This window comes from Ctenopharyngodon idella, chromosome 16 (assembly GCF_019924925.1).
Source record: "Ctenopharyngodon idella isolate HZGC_01 chromosome 16, HZGC01, whole genome shotgun sequence".
NCBI classification, from domain to species: Eukaryota; Metazoa; Chordata; class Actinopteri; order Cypriniformes; family Xenocyprididae; genus Ctenopharyngodon; species Ctenopharyngodon idella.
Window position 1 is genome coordinate 29,561,047 of NC_067235.1, and position 25,366 is coordinate 29,586,412.

A 25,366-nucleotide genomic window follows, 5' to 3' on the forward strand; every position below is an offset into this window, starting at 1 on the left:
ATTCTCACAGGGGTCGAATTGACCCCAAACAAATGTCTATATATATGATAATCACCTTTATGAAAAGTGCATTCTGATAAAACAGACAGTAAAAGCCTCAATAATATGTCTACTGGGTTTTGATAAGGTCAGTGGAACATATTACACAAATCTGAAAAGAAAATAATAGGTTAATTTAGAAATTACCATCACTTTTACACAAACAGCATTGGAGTCTCTCTGAAAAGAATGTATAGTCATTCTCAAGAGAACAGAAAGCATTAAAATTCAAACAAAAATGTAGATAAAAACAATATATAAAATATATTTTTTTATATTTGACTGTCTAATCTGATTAGAAATGCAGAATGGAGATTTCAGATGTCAATAATCTTTACATTGTTTAATTGTTATGAGCACATTCTGAAAATATCATACAACATTAAATATAAATCTGACTGTAAGATAAAGATAGAGAGTTGTTGTGAGCTGTAATGTGACCTCTTGTGTGTTTACAAGTGCTGGAGCACATATGCAAATAGCCAAAGCTTCAAAACAGGTTCAAATGCGTTGTTTCTGATAGAAACTTTAGAAACTAAACTAAAATGCTCATGGACTGATATCTACAATGGAAAATGTAGCAGAATAGAAGCACAGTCGTTCCAGGGTGCAGCGAACCACCTGTGTCAATATTGACCCATCTACTATTGATCTACTCAGTACAATCCAAAAGGCTCAGTTTGTGTCCTGAAAATGTTGTCATTTAGCCTCTGAAAGCAGTATAAAATGAATGTGATTAACTTATATTAGTCAAACTTGTCATTTACATTGTTTAAAACAAAAAAATAACCAACTAAGCTAATATCATAAACAGTAGGTAAACAGTGATATAAAGTACTTGACTGTTCATTAAACAGCAGATCCATGATTAAATAATCTGATCTTTGTATGTGTAAGATAAACATTATGGAAAGGTGGAGTTACTTGATGCTTAAAGTTGATTAGCCAAAAAGAACATATACCTGGATCAATATCCCTTTGATTAAAGGGGAAAGTAAGGGTTAGAAATAGGAACACAGTTATGACAGTTTAATAAGAATGTTCCTCCATAACCAAAAAAAAAAAAAGGATGTTGAACCAGGAACATGTCCTATAAGGAAATTAATGTTGTGAATAGAGTAACGAAGACGCCCCCTACAGGACAAGAATGAAACCTGCAGAAAGGCCCTTCTTTCAGTAGTATAGAAGATAATTGTATTGTATGTTGTAGCCTATATTACATATATTATATAATGATATATTATTAAAAACCCTTAAAATCCACATTTGTTTATAGAAAGCATGAAAGGGGTTTCAATATTGCTTAGTTTGTGGCGATTGCACGTCATCTTGGATTCCACCCACCGACCCTAAGAAATGCAGAAAAACGAAACCAAAGTTCAGAAACCTGTCTGTAACTTAACATCTCACAATGTAAATATATTCAAGCATAATGTGTAAATTACATGATCAATGAGAAACTTACTGAAGCATCGCTGCGCTTTCTCAGATCTTTTCAACAGGACATAAGCCGCAATGATGGTGATGAGGCAGGCTAAAAATCCTCCAATCACGTATCCGATGAGCTTCGCGTAGTAAGAATCATTCTCTGAGAGACACACAGAGAGAGACATGAAGGCTATTGTCTATTCACACACACACACACACACTAGTAACATTGCTAGTAACATACCGTATACATAAAGGTTTCCGATGTGATCATCAGCACCTTTGACCCTGCACAAAAAAACAGTACCGTTGTCGTCTTCTGATGTTCCTGCGACTTCCCATGCAGCTACATCTCCACTGGATTTTTTATAACAGTAAGCTTTCATTGACTGAGGAAAGGAGAAAGATGTAGTATTTAATATCATTTAGGGACTATGTAAGCTTTACGCCACTGAATAAAAACTTTTTATCTCGCAATTTTGACTTTATCGCAATTGTGAGTTAATACGGAGCCCCAAGAGGGACATGGTGAAGAAAAAAAAATATGAGATGGAAGGGAAAAAAAATTTGGCAATGCTTTTACGTTCTTGCAAATGTTTTGCATTCCCCCAAGAAACTTTGTGTTCGCTTGTTTTTGCGAGGGAATGCAAAGTTTCTCACAGGAACAAAACATTTGCGAGAGAAAGCGCATTGACAACTTATTTTTCCTTCCATCTCATCCACCACCATGTCCCCTTAGGGCAGTGGTCTCAAAGTCAATTCCTGGAGGGCCACAGCTCTGCACAGTTTAGCTCCAACCAGCTCCAAATTACACCTGCTTGGAAGTTTCTAGTAATCCTGAAGACCTTGATTAGCTGGATCAGGTGTGTTTGATTAGGGTTGGAGCAAAACTCTGCAGAGCTGTGGCCCTCCAGGAATTGATTGACTTTGACCATTGCCTTAGGGTCTCTGTAAAGTTTACATCTCGTGGTTCTGACTTTTTTTCTCAAAATTTCATGATATAAACTCGCAAATGAAAGTGGAAAAAGTCTATGCAAGTTTATACTATCTCGCAATTCTGAGGAAATGCAAGTTTATATCGCGCAATTTTAACGTTTTTGCAACTTCAAGTTTGTATCTCGCAATTCTGACTTTTTTCTCTCAATTGCAACTTTATTTCTCAGAATTGTCAGTTTATATTTCACAATTCTGAATTTGTAACTCTCAATTGTGTTTATATCTCACAATTCTGAGGGAAAAAAAGTCTGAATTGTGAGATAAAAAGTCGCCAGTTACCTTTTGTATTTTTTTTTTTATTCCATGACGAAAACAAGCTTTAAACCTGTTATCCAAGTTGTTGTAGAAAAGAAGAGTTTTGGGCCCTATTTCAAAGCATCCCAGGATGCACCACATGAATGTGCAGAGGAGCTCTAGGTTAATCTTGGCAAAGAGTGGCTACTTTTAAAGCTAGTTTTGATTGTTGATCACTGCATTTGTGTCGTTTCCAACCTGATCTCATGGCCTTCGTATTTTACGAGGTGGCTAATTTGTACGAATTCGTATGTTTATTGTACTATTTTATGAGTTTGTATGAATGACCTACCCCTAACCCCACCCCTAAACCTATCCATCACTGGGGTTCACACAAATTAGAATAAACCTCGTAAAATATGTACGAATTGGTCGTGAGATAGCGTTGATCGTGTCTTAGATTTTACGACACCATTATTATAAAATGTTGAAAATATAAAGATTTAGTGGGAGTGTTTTGCTAGTGTACAGAATGTGTACCACAATAATTTAAAGAGAGGTCAATTCTTCACCTGAGCGGGTAAGTATTTGGTTTTGTCTCCTGGACAAGACACAGAATCATTGACCTTCGAACCCATGATGTAAAATCTGATGTTTTCCGAGTTCAGGCCACTGTAACCACATTCAAAGGTGACAGTTTTCCCGGTCTCCGAGGTCACATTTTGAGGAAGTACAATGGGTGACAGGCCTAATGCAGAGGAGAAAAGCAACAGATCACAGCATAAGCTGGAGGCTGATTTGACTAAGAAATGATAAACTTTTTGACTATTCTAATGACCACACCTACACTCTTAAAAATAAAGGTTCTTCATTGGCATCATTGGTTCCATGAAGAAACTTTGACATCCACGGAACCTTTCCATTCCACAAAACGTTCTTTTAAGTGGTTTTAAAAATTGTTCTTTTAAGAACTGTTCACTAAGAGGTTCTTTAGGGAACTAAAATGGTTCTTCTATGGCATGACTGTGAAAACCCCCTTTTGGAACCGTTGTTTTTAAGAGTGTATACACAAAATAGCCAGTAAAGTCATTATAAAAAAATCCATATAAAATATTAAAGGGCAAATGTTAAAATACTCTCATTTCAAGCCATTAAACAATACAAAGGTTTGAAAAATCCTTCTTTATACCAACAGCTTTTTGTATTGTTCCATTTCAGCTAACAGCTTTTCAACTTTCAAATTTAAAAAGTCAAGGATCTTGAACTATCCAAGCATCCCATCTTTCATAATGAGTCATTATCTTCAACTGTAAGCAATAAAATAAAATAAAATAAAATAACACACCGTTTGTAAGTGAAGCAAACTGCAGCACTAAGATCAGAAGCATCATCAGATGGACAGTGGTTTGGATCTTCATCCTTCCCATTTCATCAGTCATCACAGGGCCACGAAAAGCCCTTTCTGCTGGTGCAATTCCTCGAGTGATCGCTCAGTAGTGGAGCGGATGAAAGCTGTGCTCGTTCTCAGTAGATACTGCGATGAAAAACACTGTGGAGGATGGAGGATGCTCATTTGCAAGGAACTCTTTCAAGAAAGTTTTAGGCTGGGCTGGGACATACCCCTATTCCAACCTTTACAGCAGCGTGTGTCGTTCTCTTTACACTTCCTTGTGTGCTTAGCACTGATTTCTTTATGCTTTCCCTTCCTTCTGGCATTACTGAACTACTATTTGAGTATAAGGCATTTTACTGCCAAAACAGTGAAGATGTAAATTTACATCAGCCAGAAAGACACATTTTTTCCACCCAGCATTGGTTCACTGGATGCTAAGTAGTTTTTATGAATGAAAGAGTTATCTTACATGCATTCAGATTTGATATGTGTTGCATTCATTTGCACAAACTTATAATAAACAGGAGAATGAAAGAATAAGAGTAAGAAATTAAGAATGAGAAAGATGAAAAATAGAGCTGTTATGATTGCACCATCCCAGGCACATAATACACATTGAATAAATACACAGTTTAATCTGATATAGCCATGTGAAATAATAATGTTAATAATAATAACATACACACACATAATTATGCAAAATTCTAATACACAAGATGTTTTTGTGTCAGAATTAATACACAGCTAAGAACACACATTTAACTTGAACATATTAACACATATTTATAAATAAATGTTACATACTCTACCGTTCAAACGTTTGGGGTCAATGATATTTGTGTCTTGAGCAGCAAATCAGCATATTAGAATGATTTCTGAAGGGTCATGTGACACTGAAGACTGGAGTAATGATGCTGAAAATTCAGCTTTGATCACAGTAATAAATTACATTTTAAAATATAATAAAATAGAAAACAGTTATTTTAAATTGTAATAATATTTCACAATATTACTGTTTTTACTGTATTAAATGCAGCATTGGTGAGCAGAAGAGCTTTGTTCAAAAACAAAAAATCTTGAACAGCAATGCATATTTATAAATATAATTTATATATTTAAAAAATGCTGATGCTTTTATGTTGTTCCTAAAGCACAAAAGTAACCACAAATTATTACTGTTTTTTATTAAAAAATTATGTCTTTATTTCAGTATTTAAAATGCATATATTAAAGGGCAACATTTAGATTTTGCTTAAAGAATTGAAAAGAAAAAGCAGTCAGATTACTGTATGTCAAAAGTCAGAACTTCTATATTGTACATATATTCATATCAGCTACTTTCATGAACAAAAACAGAAAAATAAGCATATACATAGAATAAAAGCTAAATTGTCTTGTTTGACTTTTAGTGTCTATTCAACAGGCTTACTAAATTACTACAAAATGTTATTCAGAAGGTTATGGTACAAAATCTGGATAACAATATAGCAGCTTAACATACAAATTAGACAAACTTGAATTAAACAGTGCATTGCATAGTAAAGAAGCTATTCATATATGTACATCAATGTATGCAACAATACTGACTGCCACAGCAATGAGTTTATTCATACTGTTCTCTAAACCAGTCTTTGGTTTGTATATTATCAATGCTTAACCCATCTTTTAAGACAAAAGAGAAAATAAAATAAAATACATGTAAAATACATAAAGTGTGTAGTTTTCATGAAACATTTTCAAATGTCACTGCGTTGGCCATTTCAATTTACAAAACCTAGTTAAAGGATTAGTTCACTTTCAAATGAAATTTACCCCAAGCTTTACTCACCCTCAAGCCATCCTAGGTGTATATGACTCTCTTCTTTCTGATGAAAACAGTCAGAGAAATATTAATAAATATCCTGATGCATCCAAGCTTTATAATGGCAGTGAATGGGGGTCACTAGTATGAGCTGAAGAAAGTGCATCCATCCATTTTTACACAAACACATCGCTTCGCTTCAGAAGGCCTTCATTAACCCCCCGGAGCTGTGTGGAGTACATGTTTATGATGGATGGATGTAGATGGAGGCACTTTCTTCAGCTCATACTAGTGACCCCCATTCACTGCCATTATAAAGCTCGGATGCGTCAGGATATTTGTTAATATTTCTCCGATTGTTTTCATCAGAAAGAAGAGAGTCATATACACCTAGGATGGCTTGGGGGTGAGTAAAGCTTGGGCTAATTTTCATTTGAAAGTGAACTAATCCTTTAAGTGCATATTTAATCATGGCACATTTCACAGAGGCCTGTATTATTCAGTAAAATCCTACTCATAAGTTCATGTATTAAAGATTTGACTTATATGTCTATTCATATGCATATACTGTACTGTACCTGTGCTGCCAGTAAACAAAATTGAGATAAATACTGTAGATTAAGATAAAGTCCTTGTAAGATTTAGGATTGTGATCAGATAAATGGTATTTTTCTTGCTGTCTGGAGTCTATATTATGTTGTTTGTACACTATTTTATTACTTAAATTAAGAGAAATTTAAAAAAAAATTTTTTTTTAAATTTTAATCTGACTACAGCTGAACATTACCATATATATATATATATAATTCTTGGTACCAAACACACTGTACAAACCTGCAATAAAGTAGGATGAAAAATATCCTTGAATGTTTTACAAAAATATTTATTATTTCATTTATATGTTATTTTGTGTGTGTGTGTGTGTGTATATATATATATATATATATATATACAAACATATAAATGAAATAATAAATAAAAATTGATGTCCAGCCTAGGAAAATTGACATCTTCACCCTTCATTCAAATATTATAAAAAATTAAGATTTTGTAAGCATATTGCGTAGTTGTGTTTGGAGTCAACTGTTTTATTTCTGATAACGCAATAAAATTGTGCGGACATAATTTTTGGCCAGGCTGTCATACAAAGAAATTATGAACACATGCAAAAACAAGTGAGAACCAATGAAATATTAAGAATTGGTTATGTTGTAGTCAATGTTTGTTTCTTACTTTGAGCTTTTTTTGTTTTTCTTTGCATCCTGTTGCATATTAAAACCTGTAGCTGTAGTTTGCCTTTTTTTGTCAAATAATTTTGTCCAAGGCTAAATACCTTAACCAAGTGTTTTGATCTGCCCTCATCATTATATTTTAAAAAAAAATTAATATTTTCCTCATATTTTGCTGGTTTAATCGAACTTGTAGGGTCAATAAAAACTATTTATATATATATATATATATATATATATATATAATTACCGTACCGTATTTTATGGTAATTGCCTACAGATGTGTTCATAAACTCAAAGTACAGCATCAGAAATGGTTCTTGACCTCCATGAGTCAGATATTTGCGAAAGATATTTGTCCTTGAGACAGGTTGATCATCACACAACATCTGATCAACATCAGACGTCTGATCTCAGTCACAGATCCGAGCAACAAATCTGACCTCAACGGGCAATATTTCAGTCTCATATAAAACATTTTTCCACTTTAAATGGCTATGGTGTAACCGCCCGTGCCATTTTGTGCACTCCTGGGGAATTCTCATACATCTATGGAGGTAAATGTGAGAGAAAAGTGAGGTAAAGTTTGTTTTTATGATATGTATAAGCTGATAAAGTGTGCTGGTCATCTTGAATCACTCACCCTCATGGCTGTAGAAATCCAGGGCAGAAAGCGTGACACACGGGTGTAGACGCCGGGCTTTTTGGCCATGGCGCAGCCTGTGCCCCAGCTTACCACCCCCAACAGACGGTAGCGGCTGGTCTTAGAAAGGACATCCGCTGCTACAAAAGGACCACCACTGTCCCCCTGACATTATATAAGAGATGTCATATATCAGTGATTGCACATCAGTCCACAATGCCACATGGCCACTGGCACATTAGTGAAAAATTTTGCCCTCTAGTGGTCGTGTGCAGTGCTGCTCAGTCAATCTAGACCAGGGGTGTCCAAACCTGTCTGGAAGTTTCTAGTGTGCCTAGTGAGACCTTGATTGGCTGGTTCTGGTGTGTTTAATTAGGGTTGGAGTTGAACTCTGCAGGACAGTGGCCCTCCAGGAGCAGGATTGGACACCACTGATCTAGATTGATGATGTCAGAAATGAGTGGCAGATACCTGGCAGGAGTCGGTCCCTCCCTTCTCATAACCGGCACAGAACATGGTGGTGGTGACCTGGTTGTCGTAGTAATCAGGACCGTTGCACACAGTATCGCTGATGATGGGCACATTGGCTTCCTGGAGGACGTTGGCTTGAGTGCCTGCGAGAAATAAAGAGACGTAAAGGAGGGTGTCAAATTGAAACAAAAACAAAAATGTTCTGATCTCTAGAATCCTTCAGTGAATATTCAGGGTTTTCAACCTAATGTCAACTGTTGCCTTCAAGTCATGTTGGCATGTTCATTTTTTAAAAGAAGTGTAATGCATGACACTATTGCGTTACTCATTATAAAAAACAGTTAATAACAGCGTGTTGCATTGTCACTTCTTATGGAAAGTAACTTTTGCTTTACTTTTTCTCATTGTTGTTGAGACATAGGACAAGGACATATAAGTTATAAAAATTATAATTGTGAATGTCATGATACATTGTTTCCCTTGATTCCCGTGTAAATGCATTTATGCTGCAATTAAAAGGTATGGAAACACATATGATATTGCATGAACATTATGTGCATATGTAAGCACAAATGCATTTATACAAGAAACAATGTATCACAACATTCACGATTATAATCTTTATAACTAATTACTATGATCCAGACCAATTCGTTTCAGGCATGTTTCTGTGCGTTTATGTGCATTAATCTCATAAATATGATCATTCTGACATGACATGAAGGCTGGCATGCTGTCAATTACTAATACGTGACCCTCAGTGTTTATGAACAAACAGGAAATGTGTTTATAGTAAATGGAAGCTTAGCACGTAAGTGGGCAGCATCATGAATAAACATTTAATACATACAACTTTTCTAAAAGTATAACCATCGTACTGTAACATTACATGTACTATAAAATGAGAATGATGCAGTGTTATTATTCATATTATCAACTTAATATTTTCATTTAATATTTACAGTATATTTGACTTTATTTATTGTATTATTTCAATTAACAAAGATTTATTTAATAATTCCTTGTGAAAAAGATGTGCACTTTAGTAAACTTAAAAAAAAAAAAAAAAAAAGAGTATTATTATGGAAATAATATACTTAAAATACTTAGTAGGACTTAAGTACATCAGTATATGTAATCATTATAATATACTTTAATTAACTTGTACAGTATGTCATGTATTTAAATATATTTGTTATTACATTTGTATATTAAACATCAAATAACACAAATTATATTAAAATTATATTATACGTGTGCTTTGGTATGTTAGTTAACACATCAAAATGAGTGATAAAGTAAATAAATAAAGTTTGACAAAAGATTATTAAAGCATAATGATTTATAATGTAAAACTTTTAATTTGAAATTATTGCAAAGTGCACTTTTTCATGAAAGTGTACTCTTTAAGCACACTTCAGTAGTCTTTTATTTCATTTAACATATCTGCAAGTACAGTTTTTTAAAAATATACTTTTAAGATTTGAAGTACACTACAAGTGCACGGCACATTCAATACTCTTAAGCACACTTCTTTTCACAAGGGATAACAGCACTGGAATGATGTGATAGATTCAAACTCCACCCGCATGAATTATGTTGGAAACACATAACCAGATATTCCCCCACCATGAAAAGTATTTTATACTAATGAATGAATTTAAGCACTTTTATGTGCTTGTAAGTACTAAAAAAAAGTCCACTGCTGAAACAAACTGAGGGAAGTTGAAATGTTTGTCTGGTAATTGACAGCAGGTCACACAAGCGGTTACTTCAAGCGTAATAGCACAGGTCACTGACACAAAGGTCATAGAGAGACAGACAGACAGAGACAGAGTCTCCGGTTACAGGTAAAGATGATAAACATTGGAATACTGCACTACAGTGACCTTTAATTAAAGACACAGAATGAGACATTACTAACCGTAATACTCCATGTTACCCCAGCCGGTTACTGTACCTATCTGCCCATCCGCCAAACGCTGGCCGTAGGTAGGAAGACACACTGGCTGGATATAATCTAAAACACCAAAAGATATTATGTCAACCGGGAGGAAAACAGTCATTCGCAATTCTATGACAGAACACTAGAGGGAAAAAGGAGCAATTTTCAGATTCTCATGCTCCATTTCCTTTGACTTTATGTAGCCCCGCCCCTTTTCAGCACTGTGCTCAATGTGTTCTGTCTTCCGGTTTGTATTTCCACAGCGTGAAGGTAAGATCTTACAGATTTATGAATGAACCACTCATTTTAAAATCTTCCTGGTCTAACTGACATTTGTTATGACATCCGCTTCAAACATTACCATGCTAATGATAACATTTGTTAACTCTACAATAAGTAAATCCACTTTACCAGCTAATTACTCTTTGACGGCGATGCCATAGAAATATACAGAGCTACAGCAAAAACAGAAGTTCAAACAGAACATTCTAAAGATGCTGTGTGCTTGTTTCTCTGGCGCATAAGGTCTATTCTCTTAAAAATAAAGGTTCTTTATTGGCATTGATGGTTCCATGAAGAACCTTTGATAATTCCATTCCACAAAAGGTTCCATGTAGTGTTCTTTAGATCTTTTAAATATTCTTCACTCTAAGAAAAAATGGGTTCTTTTAAGAACTGTTTACTGAAAGAATCTTTGGGGAACCAAAAATGGTTCTTCTAATGCACCCCCTTTTAGAACCTTTATTTTTAAGAGAACAAAATCTTTTCAGAATAAAAGCCAACATATTTCCTAACAACATTGGTTAACTATACAGAAAACTGCATATGAGGAAAAGCTTTGTCCTTCTGGAAAAGTCTGCCGGTATTGTCTTTTGTTTCGACTCAAGGCCGCGTGGAAATAGAGGAGCTTTGTTCTCAGGACGAGCAACCTGAGACCAGAGGGAGGTTTTACTATAATGCTGTGTTCACCCAGAAAGGCTTGTAACATACCACTACCTAATGAAAAACACCTCAAAACAAACTTCCAATTAAACTGCTGCTAGTAAAGATTTGTCCTTGTTACACAGAGACATCTCTTTTATGAACAAACTATTTCATGAAAAATACCTTTGTGTTAAAATGCCTTCAGTTTCAATAGAAAACATGACGTACAAAAAAATAACATGACATTTACTTTAATGTTTAAAAGGTTAAAACAAAAGTTTCCAGTCATTTTTCAGTCCACACCAAGAGCAAAAAGGCAGCCAATCAGAACAAATCGGATGATTAATATATATTTTATATGGAGCAAGATTTTTTTTCCTGGATTTCACTTTATTTTGATGATCCCCTTTAGACATTCTGTTGACTATAAGTAACGATGCACCTACATGCCTCTCATTAGAGTATTAGTAGACTGTTAGGTTTGGGTTAGTAGAATGAGTTGACATTTACTTGCAATGTTATTTATAGTCAGTAGATTGTCTGTTGAGGGACCATCAAAATAAAGTGTTAGCAGATATTAAGCAGACAGTCTACTAATACTCTAATGAGTGGTAGTTGACATGTAGGTGCAGTGTTACTTACAGTCAACAGAATGTCTAAAGGGGACCATCAAAATAAAGTGTTAAAAACTCACCAGTAAACTGCAGAGGTTTTGTCAGTGCCAGGACTGCAATGTCACGACTGTTGTCATCAATGTTGGCGTCGACGAATGGCAGGTAGCTGCTGTGGTAGACAACAGTCTTCACCTCAGCGATCACAACGTTCTTACGGATGGGAGTGTTGTAGATCGATCCCATCAGAACCCGCCAGCGTGACACATGACGATACCTCCTGAGGATACAAGCCTGAGAGTGAGATCTCGCATACAAGTACACTAACATTCAAAAGTTTTTGTTTTTGAAATAGGCCTAAATTAATACTTTAATTCATAAAGGATGGATTTAATTGATCAAAAGTGACAGTAAAGACATTTGTAAAGTTACAAAGAATTTCTGTTTCAAATAATTGCTGTTTTTTTAACTTTATATTCATCAAAGAATCCTGAAAAAAAAATCTGTCATTGTTTCGACAAAAATGTGAAGCAGTAGATAGATAGACATTGCTACTTGCTACCATTTTTAGCATGGAGCTTGCTTGTTTCTAGAAGCTGTTATCGTGTTGCTAACATGTTTTTAGCACATTGATAGCATGTTTTAGCATGGTTTTAATCAAGGATAGATAGATAGATAGATAGATAGATAGATAGATAGATAGATAGATCAATGTTGCAACCATTTTTAGCATGGAGCTAGCATGTTTTGGCTTGTTTCTAGAAGTTGTTAACATGCTGCTATCATGTTTTAACAAATTGATAGCATGTTTGATAGATAGATAGATAGATAGATAGATAGATAGATAGATAGATAGATAGATAGTTGTTGCTACCATTTTTAGCATTAAAAATACCATTTATAGCTAGCATGTTTTAGCTTGTTTCTAAAAATGTTTAACATGTATTAACACATTGCTAGCATGTTTCAGTATGTTGTTAAAATGATTTAGAATTTTGCTAGCATGTTTTAGTACAGATAGTAATAAATAAAAATATGGGTGTAAAATGTGTGTGTCACTCACTCAGGAAAGCAGTGTGCAGCACTGACAATCCAGCGATCGGAAATGATGGATCCACCGCACTGGTGAACTCCATCATACTGTAAGCTGACCTGCCACGGCCACGAACCCTGGCGAGCGTCGACTCCCCCCACAATCCGCTCTTCAGGCAGCATACGACGACCACAGTCTACAGCGACAGAGAGTCAACAAATCATGTATTTGCAGTGTAGAAATATTCAAAATGCTACAAATTGAGTTGTAGCACTTACCCTGACAAATCACCTCTAGTATCTGACCTTTGTCACATTTACTGAAACAGAAATGAAACATCAGAATGTTTTAGAGAGATTAACACTATTGCAATCGGTTCTTAGATTTTAGTTTGCCTAATTAAAATGCGATCTGAATCACTGTTAAAGGTGAATTGTGTGAAACTGCAAAATGTTGACTGGGCCGGTCATAGCAACATTGGCTTAACCAATTAAATGAGTTTGAGGCAGGATTATCTGTTTGTCTAACTACACTACTGGTGAAAAGTTTTTATATATATATATATATATATATATATTTGGGATAAGTGTTTTATGCTCACCAAGGCTGCATTTATTTGCTCAAAAATACAGTAAAAACTGTTTTGTATTTGAATTTTAAAATGTAATTTATTCCTGTGATCAAAGCTGAATTTTCAGCATCATTACTCCAGTCTTCAGTGTCACATGATCCTTCATAAATCATTCTAATATGATGATTTGCTGCTCAAGAAACAGTTCATATTATTATCAATGCTGAATATAGTTTTTGCTGCTTAATATTTTTGTGAATCCATGATACTCTATGACATTCAAAATTTGGGGTAAGTAATTAAGTAATATTACAAAAGATTTCTATTTCAAATAAATCCTGTTTAATTAAAGATTCCTGAAAAAAATGTCATGGTTTCCACAAAAGTATTAAGCATATTTATTAAATGTTTTCAAAATGGATAATGGTAAGAATCATTATTAATAACTGAGCAGAAAATCATCATATTAGAATAATGTAACACTGGATCATGTGACACTGAAGACGGGAGTAATGATACTGAAAATTCAGCTTTGCATCACAGAAATAAATTACATTTTAAAATACATTCAAATAGAAAACAGTAATTTTGAATTGTAATAATATTTCTGTTTTACTGTATTTTTGACCAAATAAATGCAGCCTTTCTATTTAAAAACATAAAACATTCGTAATTATTCCAAAATCTTGACCAGTAGTGTAATCAATGACCAAGAGGGCATCCAGAAAGCATCTTTCTTCCTTGATGGCCATTCAAAATTAGCTGTTTATTCTGATGCAATATGTTTTTGCAAGCAACATTTTATATTTCATTATATTATAGAGGATTTTTACCAGTGACTTTTACCGTTTTTTGGTAGACTCTTTAAAATCAAAAATGTATAGCTTGCTAATGGGGATGCTGAGAGCTTTATAGACCTCCTTGTTCAAAACAATGATGAGAGGAACTGTTTATTTTTGCAATTCAATTTGGTGATGCTCATGGTGCATATGTTTATTTTTAATCATATGAAAAGGCAATGTCTTACCAAGGATAGAGGGATGTTTTTATCTTCTTCCCATATGTTAACTCACTATCTTTCACGCAGAAGAAATCTCGGTCACCGCCATTGTCAGGAGCACATGTCACTGAGAAATTTACTGCTCTGAATGGAAGAAAATTGCAAATCAAGACATAACTAAAACAATGATGAATTCCAGAGAAACAGTGAGTCTGGCATGCTTGTTTGTTACCTGATGAAGCCCATCTCCTCACAGCTGATGTTGGCGACGAGCTGGTTGACGCTGGATGAGCAGACGTGTCTCCACCTCCGCTGGGTGGAGTCGAACACTCTCAGCCTCTGGTCAGCTGCACTCACCTGCACTGCAGGACATAATGAAGATAGTGAGCATGTTCATACTATTTTAGATGACATTTTCTATGTTACATGGGAATGTGCAGACCAGAATGCATTGTGTGGAATAGTGCATATGCAATGCGCTCAACTTGACCTTCCATTTCCAATGTGAAGAAAATGTGAAACGCAAAATAATGATTATATTTATGAGATTATAACTGGATGCCACTTTCGGAATTATACATGCAGCATACACAGATGAGCCAAAACATTATGACCACCTGCCTAATATGCTGTTGGTCCTCTGCTTGCTGCCAAAGCAGCACCGACTTGCCGAAGCACGGACTCTACTAGACCCCTGAAGGCATCCTGTAGTATCTGGCACCAAGACTTTAGCAGCAGATCCTTTAAGTCCTGTAGGTTTCGAGGTGGAGCCGCCGTGGATCGAACTTGTTGGTCCAGCACATCCCAAAGATGCTCATTTGGATTGAGATCTGGGGAATTTGGAGGCCAGGGAAACACCTTGATCTATTCATCATGTTCCTCAAACCATTCCTGAACATTCCTGTGTGCAGTGTGGCATATTTTGCTAAAAGAGGCCACTTCCACCAGAGAACACCATTGTCTTGAGGGGGTGTACCTGGTCTGCAACAATGTATAGGCAGGTGGCATGTGTCAAATTTACATCCACATGAATGGCGGGACTCAGGGTTTCCCAACAGAACATTGCTCAAGGCATCACACTCCCTCCACCGGCTTATCGTCAATCCCCACAGTGCATCCTGGTGCATCCTGGTATAATTTTTCAAAATAGTGCAGCAGTTTTAGTTACAATATCCAAGCAGTGCTGTCGGAGTTTAATATTCTCCCGCCATTGTCATTGTAGTAAATCTCACAAACAAAACTTTAAGCCAATGCCACGATCCAACAACGTGTGTTCTGTTTATCTTCTGCATGTGTGCACATCTACACAGACCCATATCTGTCTCAAATCACGACCATTAATGCAGCAAGCCATATTATTTTATAATTGTATAAAATAATCCAGAAATAAAGCACAAATACGGCAGAGATGCCAAATTCAGCGGCTGGAATTAGCTGAGGTGACTTGATGGCTCACAGACAATAGCGCAATTCACCTGTCACTCAAGTGACCACGCCCTTAATTATGCAGAACTTTAAGACTTAATATAACTTAAACGGATGAGTTATAAAAAAATTCACCCCCCTCAGAGTTGTCATGAAGGGCTAAATTAGCAGTATAGACCAAAACCACAATTTGTACCAACTGTAAACATGTATTTTTTCTGCTGTAAAGTTGGTCATTTTAACATGGGGGTCAATGAAATTCTGCTCTCTTTTGGAGCCTGTCCCTAGCGGCCAATCGATGAATTGTATCACTGAGTTTAAGTCACTTCTGTATTGGCTTCATTAGAAACTGAGGGAGGTTGCCGCTTGGTTGTGACACATTCCTGTATCGTTAAAATTTGATGGGACTCGTGCCACAGTAGACCTTCTGTTGGCTTGGACCAGACGGGATAGCCTTCACAGCCCTCGTGCATCGATGAGCCTTGTGCACCCAACACCGTCACCAGTTTGTGGTTTGTCCATCCACAGATCTCTGATGGTAGATTCACCACTGCTGACCGAGACCAACCCACAAGCCTCGCTGTTTCAGAGATATTCTGACCCAGTCGCCTTGCCATAACAATTTGGACCTTGTCAAAGTCACTTGATGAACACGTTGATTACGAGAACTGATTGTTTGCTTACCATCTAATCCACCCAGGTCTTAATATGTAGCCTTGTTAGGAGATGATCAACAATATTCGCTTTACCTGTGACTGGTCAGAATGTTAATATATAGGCTACACATGACCATTTAAAGAATTTGGGGTCAGTAAGTTTTTTTGTTTTTTGTTTTTTTTTTAAGAAATTAATACTTTTATTCATTAAGGAGGCATTAAAAAGATAAAAAGTGACAACTTTTTTAATAAGTAAGCACCAAATTAAAATAATTCACTGAAAAACTGAATAATGGCTGCTGAAAAATTTGCCAACTCAGCAATGAATTACATTTTAAAATATATTAAAACAATTTCAAATATATTTATCAAAATAAATAGAGACTTGGTGAGCATAAGAGACTTCTTTCAAAAACACAAAAACCTATATATAAAATAATAATATATAATATGATTATATTTAAATGTAATTAAAAATGAACAATGCTTACCATCAAATAATCCAGTATCTTCTGTTGTTCTAAGATACGTGACTGAAAATACAAAAAAAAACAAGTGTAGTAAGTCTCTGGAGTGACTTCAGTATTCTGTTGAATCAGCAGTTGCTATAGGCAAACCGGATTTCCCAGAAAGCCGAGCCGAAAGTCTTACCAAGGGCCCAGATGGCGGCTCCCAGACCCCCCAGTATGATCAAGATCACGGCTACTGCAGCGACCACCCGATACGGACTGAAGATGGTCATCCCTGGACTTCCTGAAGGATAGAAACCAACGACGCTTTCAGTACAGGACACAGTATTTATTTAATGCAGTAATGTGGGCTTTTGTAAAAATACATGCCTGTGAGCAAACACATAAACCATGACAGAGCTGATGAAAAGAACAGAACCATGAACAAAATCAATAGTCCAAAGTCATCAATTCCTCTCTGCTAAAGTAAACGTGGGACTGAATCTCAGTGTCATGTTCAGCTCTCTCTCTCTCTCCACACACACACACACAGAACAGTGTCAGCATGTTCCTAGACAAAATCATACAGATGTAACCATGTCAGTGACCAATGCCAAAAAAACAGACCTGCATGTACTGAGAGTTCACCAATGCTACTGTTTACAAGCACTACTTTATTCTACTATGATTATATTGATCAATCCATAACCATTATCCTAAATAAAACATACACTGAATATAAATATGACTTTGAAATACAAATGACTTATATATCCTGCTTCTCAGATTTTTATCCTGAGAAAAATACCCTAATAATTTCACATGTGTCTCCTATAGAGTTTCAAAGGGGATCTCAACAATGCCATGCATACACTTTGCTCAGATTTGCCAAGATAGCAAAGTCTGGAATCAAAAGTTAAAGATTTCAACATGGCCTCGTACATTTCTGAAATAGGTGTTCAAACCATTAATAAAATAGAAATAAAATTATATATTAATAGCTACTCTTTTATGGCTACTGTCTTATTTTTTTATATTTTTTTTGTTGTTTGTTTCTCCTTTAATTAATTCTTTTCTTAACGTGAAAGAATCAACAGTAAAAATAAAGAGAAGGAAAGAAAAAAAGAATAATTTTTCTTTTCAAAAAATCAAAATGTCTATATTATATTAAAAGTATAAAGTATATATTTTTATATTATATTAATATTTAACATTTTACATTGCTTTCTAAAGACATATTATTTATATTATTATTTCAGAATGTTTGTTTTATATAATTTTTGTTTATATATATATATCTATTATATATTTATTATTTATAGTTTATATATTTCTATTAAAAGCCAATGATATGAAAATATAAAGAGAAAAATCATAATAGCTGGCTTTCCTGCAAGTGCCTGATGGTAAATGTGTAAAATACTGTAACTGGGACAAAATCATATATTTTTAAGGAAATAATGTACAGTATTAGATCTCGTGAGCTATAAAATAGCAACCAATAAATCTTCCATTGGGAGTACTGGGAAAGAGATCAGGAAACAATACAAGCCAGAATCAAACCTCCATTTCAAGCACATGCCTTACTGTACCAATGTGCCATGGCTCCAACCAAAATAAACTACATTCATAGACAAGACTCAACATGCTCCACCTAAAATAAACAGGGATCACCAGGACTATATTCTGTGGGCTTTTTATTAATATTTAAAGGGGTCCTACTACTTTTTTTTTTTTTTTTTTTTACATTTTCTTCTTTCTTTAGTGTGTATTGTTATGTTGAAAAAGGTCTACAAAGTTACATAAAGCACAAAGTCCACTCCAAAAGGGAGTTACTCTCAATATCAGCACTGTTTCTGAACTCCCTGAAATGCCTTGATTGGAGTCTTGAGTTTTCTTTTGGGAACGAACACGTCACAATATTCCTCATTTAAATAACTCCCGCTCAAATCTCAAAAAATGGAGAAAAGGCCCGGTTGAGTTGAGTTAGTAGTGTTGAAACTCATGGTTATGGTAAGGTTCGTGACATTTCCCAAACATGCTCGAAGCAGTTGACCAATCACAACACAGTGGTCCAGCCGACCAATCAGAGCACATTGCGCTTTTCAGGAGGAGGGGCTTCATAGAGACAAGACCTAAACCAAGACTTTAAAAATGAGCATTATAGGTCCCCTTTAATAAACAAAATAAAGAGGCATGTGTATTTTGTGAATGATGAGTTTCAGGTTCTGTGTTTCTGCACATGCAGATTCCCTGTGGGATTGCTTATCACCATCACAAAACATGTGATTTCCTGACTGTGAGGAACTTGTGCACGATCTTCAGACAGAAGCTCTGGTGTGATGATTAACAGTAGACCCATGCGACATCAGATCACTGCAGAGACCGTGCTGTCTGATAAGCTCAGAGCAAACAAACACACAAAACAGGTTGCCGCAGCTCTGCATCAGGGCCGAACGCACAACCCTTTGGGTCACAGGGACGCATTACGTAGAAACATTCTTTATAGTATTTTAAGGCTTCTATTATAATAATGGTGCAAACAAGCACATCAGAGAAAAATCTGTGAATACCTGAAGGTGTAAAATTGTATAAGAAAAAAAAACTTGATGTGTAATGTGTTTGCTGGGAAACGTGTTAATGCTGGAGATTGATGATTCACACTCTCAGTAGTTCTGGGTGAATCACAGGTCATGGTCACAGATGGAAAGTGATATATTAGACTGACGTTTCTCACATGATGAGAAAAATGTTGGTGAATGGGCAGCTACTTTTCCTTTCATTGAAATGTAATTTCTGAGACCAAGAGCTGAGATAAGAATCCTATATTCACTAACATTATTTCTATATAACTAGAACATCTACACTTTCGTTCAAATGTTTGGGGTCAGTAATATTTTATTTTACTTTTCAATAAGGTTCATTAGTTAAACATTAGTTAATGCATTAACTAACATGAACTAACCATGAGCAATACATTTGTTACTGTATTTACTAATCGTCGTTAACGTTAGTTAATAAAAATACAGTTGTTCATTGTTTGCTCATGTTAGTTCACAGTGCTTTAATGTTAACAAGATTTTAATAATGTATTAGTAAATGTTAAAACTAACATTAACAAAGATTAATAAACATGAACTAAACATGAATTATTAGTTCATGTTAACTAATGTAGTTAAAGTCCCCCTGTGGTGAAAGTTTTTAATGTTGTTTATATGTCTATGTGGTGTTTTTAATATGCTTTAAGACAAACCATGTGCAAATTCATCAGTCAACACCATTGCTGAGTATTTTCTCTTTAAAACTGCAGTAAACCAAAGACCGTCTCAAACCCGCGGTTTGAAATCACTGGTGTTTATGACGTCACAAACTACCTTGTAACCAATCACGTCAACGTGCCGGCGGGCTTTAGCATATCATTAACTGACCGCGCAGAGTCTCAAAAGAAGGTTATCCCGGTACACTGTAAAAAGTAATACGCTATATCTACCCCATAAAATTTTGGCAACAGAATACAAGCAATATTATTAATTAAATTCAACAAGTAAAATTGAGTTAGAATTAATCAAATGAATTCCTAAGATGTCAACCATTTAAAACGAGTAAAATTTAAACAAAAATATCTGAATAACAGACTTCAAAGATGAATTAAGAACTCTTTGTTTTTTATTGCCAACATTGAAGACACCTGATGATAACAAGCAGAATCACCGAAGGAAAGAGAAACACAAGAATAAACAGAAGTTAAATGTTGATGTTGATTTTATTGAATTTTTTTGGTCACTATTATGGTGATCAGTGTTTCGTTTAGTTGGACAGTTTGACTCTTTGCTTTTTATGTCAGTTTGTGGGTTTTTGTAATGGTGTTTGCTAATTTTACACATTTTAAATGGTTGACTTTTAAGAAATTAATTTGATTAATTCTAACTCATTTTTTATATGTTGAATTTAATTAATAATATTGCTTGTAATCTGTTGCTACAATTTTATTGAGTAGATAGAGCGTATTACTTTTTACAGTGTATATTTTTCTGTTGAGATGAAAAATTGGGTAGATTTAGTAATATGGCGGGTATATGCTGCATATTACGATGTTATGATGAACTATATGCCTTTCTCCACTGACGTTCTGAGTTGTTCATGAGTTGACTCATGAATGTAAACAAATTAGCAAAACGCTAATCATATTAATTACCATTATGTGCCTGACATTGTAAAAAGCGATACCATTGTGCAGCATTTACCTCAGTAAGTTGACCGAGTGGATCTCGTCTGAGCTTGTGCGAGTGAGTGGAGGCGGAGCTAATTATTATATTCATAGATCCATGTATATTAAATGAGACATGGGTGTAGAGTTACATTCAAGCTATTTTAAGGCATTAAGAATTTCTATTGTTAACTTATGAACCTTATTGTAAAGTGTTACCAAGAAATTAATATTTTTATTCTTCAGGGACACGTTAAATTAATCAAAATTGAGAGTAAATATATTTAAAATGAATGATAAGAATCCTGAAAACAATGTACTGCTGTTTACACAAGAATATTAATCAGCACAACTGTTGATAATAATAAGAAATGTTTCTTAAGCAGCAAATCAGCATATTAGAATGATTTCTGAAGGATCATGTGACACTGAAGACTGGAGTAATGATGCTGAAAATTCAGCTTTGCCATCACAAGAATAAATTAAACTTTAAATCATATTCAAATAGAAAACAGTTATTTTAATATTTCACAATATTACTGTTTTTACTGTTTTTTGATTAAATAAATGCAGTCTTGGTAAGCATAAGTGTTAATAAGAAAAAAAATGTACTGACCACATACTTTTGAATGGTAGTGTATGTAGAAAATCAGTCATCTACATGAATTATGCAGTTTAGCATTCTTAAAGTGACAGTTCACCCAAAAATGAAAATTCTGTCATCGTTTACTCAGCCTCAAGTTGTTCCAAACCAGTTTCTTCTTCTGCTGAACACAAAAGAAGATATTTTGAAGAATATGGGTAACCAAAAAGTTAATCAGCCCCATTAACTTCCATAGTATGGAAAAAAAACAGCAACTGTTTGGTTACTGACATTCTTCAAAATATATGATTTTGTGTTCAGCAGAAGAAAGAAACTCATACAGGTTTGGAACAACATGAGGGTGAGTAAATGGTGATAGAATTTTTTATTTTTGGGGGTGAACTGTCCCTTTAAATGCCATTATTGACCAATTAGAATCAAGTATTTCAAAGAGCATCTAATAATAATTTCTAATAAAAAAAATGTTGTATCTACATTAGATGTTGGACTGAATCTATATGAGAACTGTTGTAATTGTAGTTGTGATACAAGCTGTTAATAAAAAATGCCCATGAAACAAATCAGCGTATAAAGAAAAGGTGAAATCTGACCATCCATATCTCACTTTGACTCTCAACTGACCAGTGACGTTTTGTCCAAGCCCAGCTTTCAATAGCTACATTAGAGGTCAGAACAAAACTGAAACAGTGTGATGTTTTCCTGTTTGCTGTCTCTCGTTTCATTCCTGAGGATTTCCCCACTGCCTCAGACTGTTTCTACAGCACCTGCCATGACCCATTTGACCGGAGAACAAGTAGTACTTTTGTCTGAGTGGGGTGAGACAGAGCTTCTTCATGGTACACTGCCCTCTCTCTCTCTCTCTCTCTTGCTCAAGACCATCATACCTGGATGATTCAAGTTTTGCGGCCAAATTAAAACATCACAACCCCTTTTAAAGGGGGTTCAAAATTAACATTAAGCAGAATACAGAAACCAGAAACAAAACTGTTGTGTCAGCTCTAAAATGTTCTAGTCTGGAAATGTATCCACTATAAAGGAATGTTTTACTCCAGAACATTCTCTCATTCTGTAGTCCGTCCTACAGTATAGGCCAAATAGAGCAGCCAGATCCCAATCTACATGAGAATGCTAAACGGTTAATCAAATGAGCAGCATGTAACGGAAAAACTACACTCTAAAAAAATGCTAGGTTAAAAACAACCTAATTTGGGTTGAAAATGGACAAACCCAGTGATTGGGTTGTTTTAACCCAGTAGTTGGGTTAAATGTTTGCCCAACCTGCTGGGTAGATTTATTTAACTCAAGTATTGTTTAAAAATTACTGTATTGCTTGCTTAAAATTAACCCAAAATATGTTGAAAATTACAATTTAATAATATGTTTAATAAATGAACATTTATTAATAAGTTTAATGAATAATAATGAAACAATAAACATTTATTAAATTACTTATTAATAAATGTTCACCTTTTGATTATTATTGTTTCCTCTAGTAATTATGTGTCTGATTTTTAATTTCCAACCTATTTTGGTTTCATTTTAAGCCAGCCATTTAGTCCTTTTTAAACAATAGTTGGGTTAAATGAAACTGCCCAGCACGTTGGGAAAACATTTAACCCAACCGCTGGGTTAAAACAACCCAATCCCTGGGTTTGTCCATTTTCAACCCAACTTGGGTTGTTTTTAACCTAGCATTTTTTATATATAAAGGTTCAGTTACCCAAGAGTGGATATGTTTTCAGTTAACCCTAATTTAACCCTGATTTTTTTTTTTTATCCATTTAGATTTATGTGCACGAAAACAGCTGTATGGACAAATCACGTCATGTCACGTCTGGACACCTTTTGGCCTTCTGTCAAAGTAATACACAGACCCAAACTGACCAAAACAAATCGAGTACATGACCTATCACCTGCCAGCTCAGTTAATCTTTAACAAACCAGTCGTCTGATGTCAAAAAAAGAGAGAAACAGCTCAGCACTCACCGATCTTCTTCTCTGGCATCTTTATCCAACAGAAAACTGAAAAATAAGCTTGGAATGGATTCCAGTGATTCCTCCTCAAAACTTCGATTTGCTGCTTCTTTCAGACCTGGAAATGTTTCGAAAAGCTTAGAAAACATCATTTAACTGCTGTCATGGACAAAGATGGGTTAAGCAAGTTAAATAAACCAAAGTGCAAACTGAGAAAAAAGGTTACAGTCAGTGCTGTTATTAACAATCACTGTAAAAATGTTTTCAACATAATGCTATTAAAAAACATTGTTTCCCAAAATTTACCTTGTGGCAATCATTTCTACTCACTTTTTAATTTTTTCATTAATAATTAAATTCAAACTGATTGAAGTGTAATGAATTCACCACTGCAGATTGTAATCTTAATTTTGTTTAATTTAAGCCAATTAAACTCAAGTTTTAAATTTTGTGCTTGAATGTTTTTAGTGTTGAAAAACTTACTTTTTTACTTTTTGTCTGTAATGTTTCCAAGTATTCACATTTGTTTTCTCAGCACATGAATCCATAGACATTTTTCAAATGTAAATTAAAAGTTAAAAAAAAAAAAAAAAAGCTAATTTAACATACAGTAGAGGAATTTTGCCTTGATGGTCCGTTACATAAGGAGGAAAATATCTCTGGAGATGATGATTATTATCATTTTTGGATTTAAATGAACATTTTGAGAAGATATGTTTTATGTCTTTTATTTCTAGTTGTCACTAATTCTCATAATCGTAAAAAAAAAAAAAAAAAAAAAAAAAAAAACGTTTTCAGCTTTACCTCTTTACTGCAGATCCTTGGATAAACTTTTGAATTAGAAACAAAGAGATGAAGCGATAAATCTGTTGTTTCCTCCAAATATCCGCGCTGACATTTCACTTTCCCCGGAGTCCTTCGCTCTTTTATTGTGTGTTAAATGAAGCTATTCTCCGCCAGTCAGAACAGCTCTTCTTCTCACTCTCTCTGCTCTTTCTGTGCTGTTCGCTGGAGTGGAAACCTCCCTCTTCCGGTCAGTAGAGAGTCTCAGCGGAGCGCAGGTGTGTGTGTGTGTGTGTGTGTGTGTGTGTGTGTGCAGGTGCGCGCGCGCGCGCTAGACAGGTGAATCTGTGTGCGCGCATCTCAATTTCAGGAGCAGCTCATCTAACGAAGCACCTCAAGGAGGGATACTACTGCCACTAACATAAAGCAAAACTAATACAACTATATATTTGATGCCATATCGTCCCCTTGGAATTATAAGGTTCTATCTGCATTCTGAGCAGTTTTGACACATTAAACTTCAAAGTTTTTGCATTCCATTCGACTTTGTAGATAGAACCTTTTTGTTTTCTAAATAAAAGGTCACAAAATGTACACAACATTAAAAAAAGAAAAATCATATAATGTAAATAAGCTGTCACAGAATAAGAATATGTGAATAACACAATTTTGACAAAAATGTCAGATAAAACCTTATAATTCCAAGGGGACGATATGGTAAATACTGTATGTGTATCTTGATTATAAAATTTTTTTAGTAAGTTTAAAAAAATGGTAATAAAATATGACAAGATCTCAGAGTTAAACTGTGTCATAAAAAATGTATCTTAATTATGTCAGATAACACTTAAGCAAAACATGGTCAGGTCAAAGTCTGAATAATTTTTGGTTCCAAATTTTTATCAATTTTACTGGTAGTCCACTGTATGAAGAATTTTTGGGTATAAACA

At 34.8% G+C, this 25,366-nt stretch overlaps 1 protein-coding gene across 2 annotated transcripts; it reads right to left on the minus strand.

Moving 5' to 3' along the window:
• Positions 1–5,259: 5,259 nt before the first annotated feature.
• On the minus strand, positions 5,260–24,662 carry hpn (hepsin). Of its 2 annotated transcripts, XM_051865881.1 has the most exons (14): positions 24,438–24,662; positions 24,117–24,131; positions 23,646–23,751; positions 17,051–17,152; positions 16,891–16,932; positions 14,551–14,680; positions 14,346–14,462; positions 13,026–13,066; positions 12,778–12,943; positions 11,798–11,994; positions 10,159–10,254; positions 8,235–8,377; positions 7,764–7,928; positions 5,260–7,669 (listed from the first exon to the last, which is right to left on the minus strand). In XM_051865881.1, exons 3-14 carry the CDS (start codon positions 23,662–23,664, stop codon positions 7,616–7,618), a joined length of 1,272 nt encoding a protein of 423 aa, XP_051721841.1. In that variant the 5' UTR covers positions 23,665–23,751; positions 24,117–24,131; positions 24,438–24,662; the 3' UTR covers positions 5,260–7,615. The 2 variants fall into 2 exon arrangements, with proteins under 2 accessions (XP_051721841.1, XP_051721840.1); XM_051865880.1 differs by lacking the exon at positions 24,117–24,131.
• Between the last annotated feature and the right edge of the window lie 704 nt (positions 24,663–25,366).

Excerpts from the sequence above, each read along its gene's own strand:
- hpn (XM_051865880.1), bottom strand. Across the intron at positions 14,463-14,550 it reads GAGGAGATGGGCTTCATCAG|AGCAGTAAATTTCTCAGTGA; the intron begins GTAACAAACAAG and ends TCTTCCATTCAG. Across the intron at positions 12,944-13,025 it reads ACTAGAGGTGATTTGTCAGG|ACTGTGGTCGTCGTATGCTG; the intron begins GTAAGTGCTACA and ends CTGTCGCTGTAG.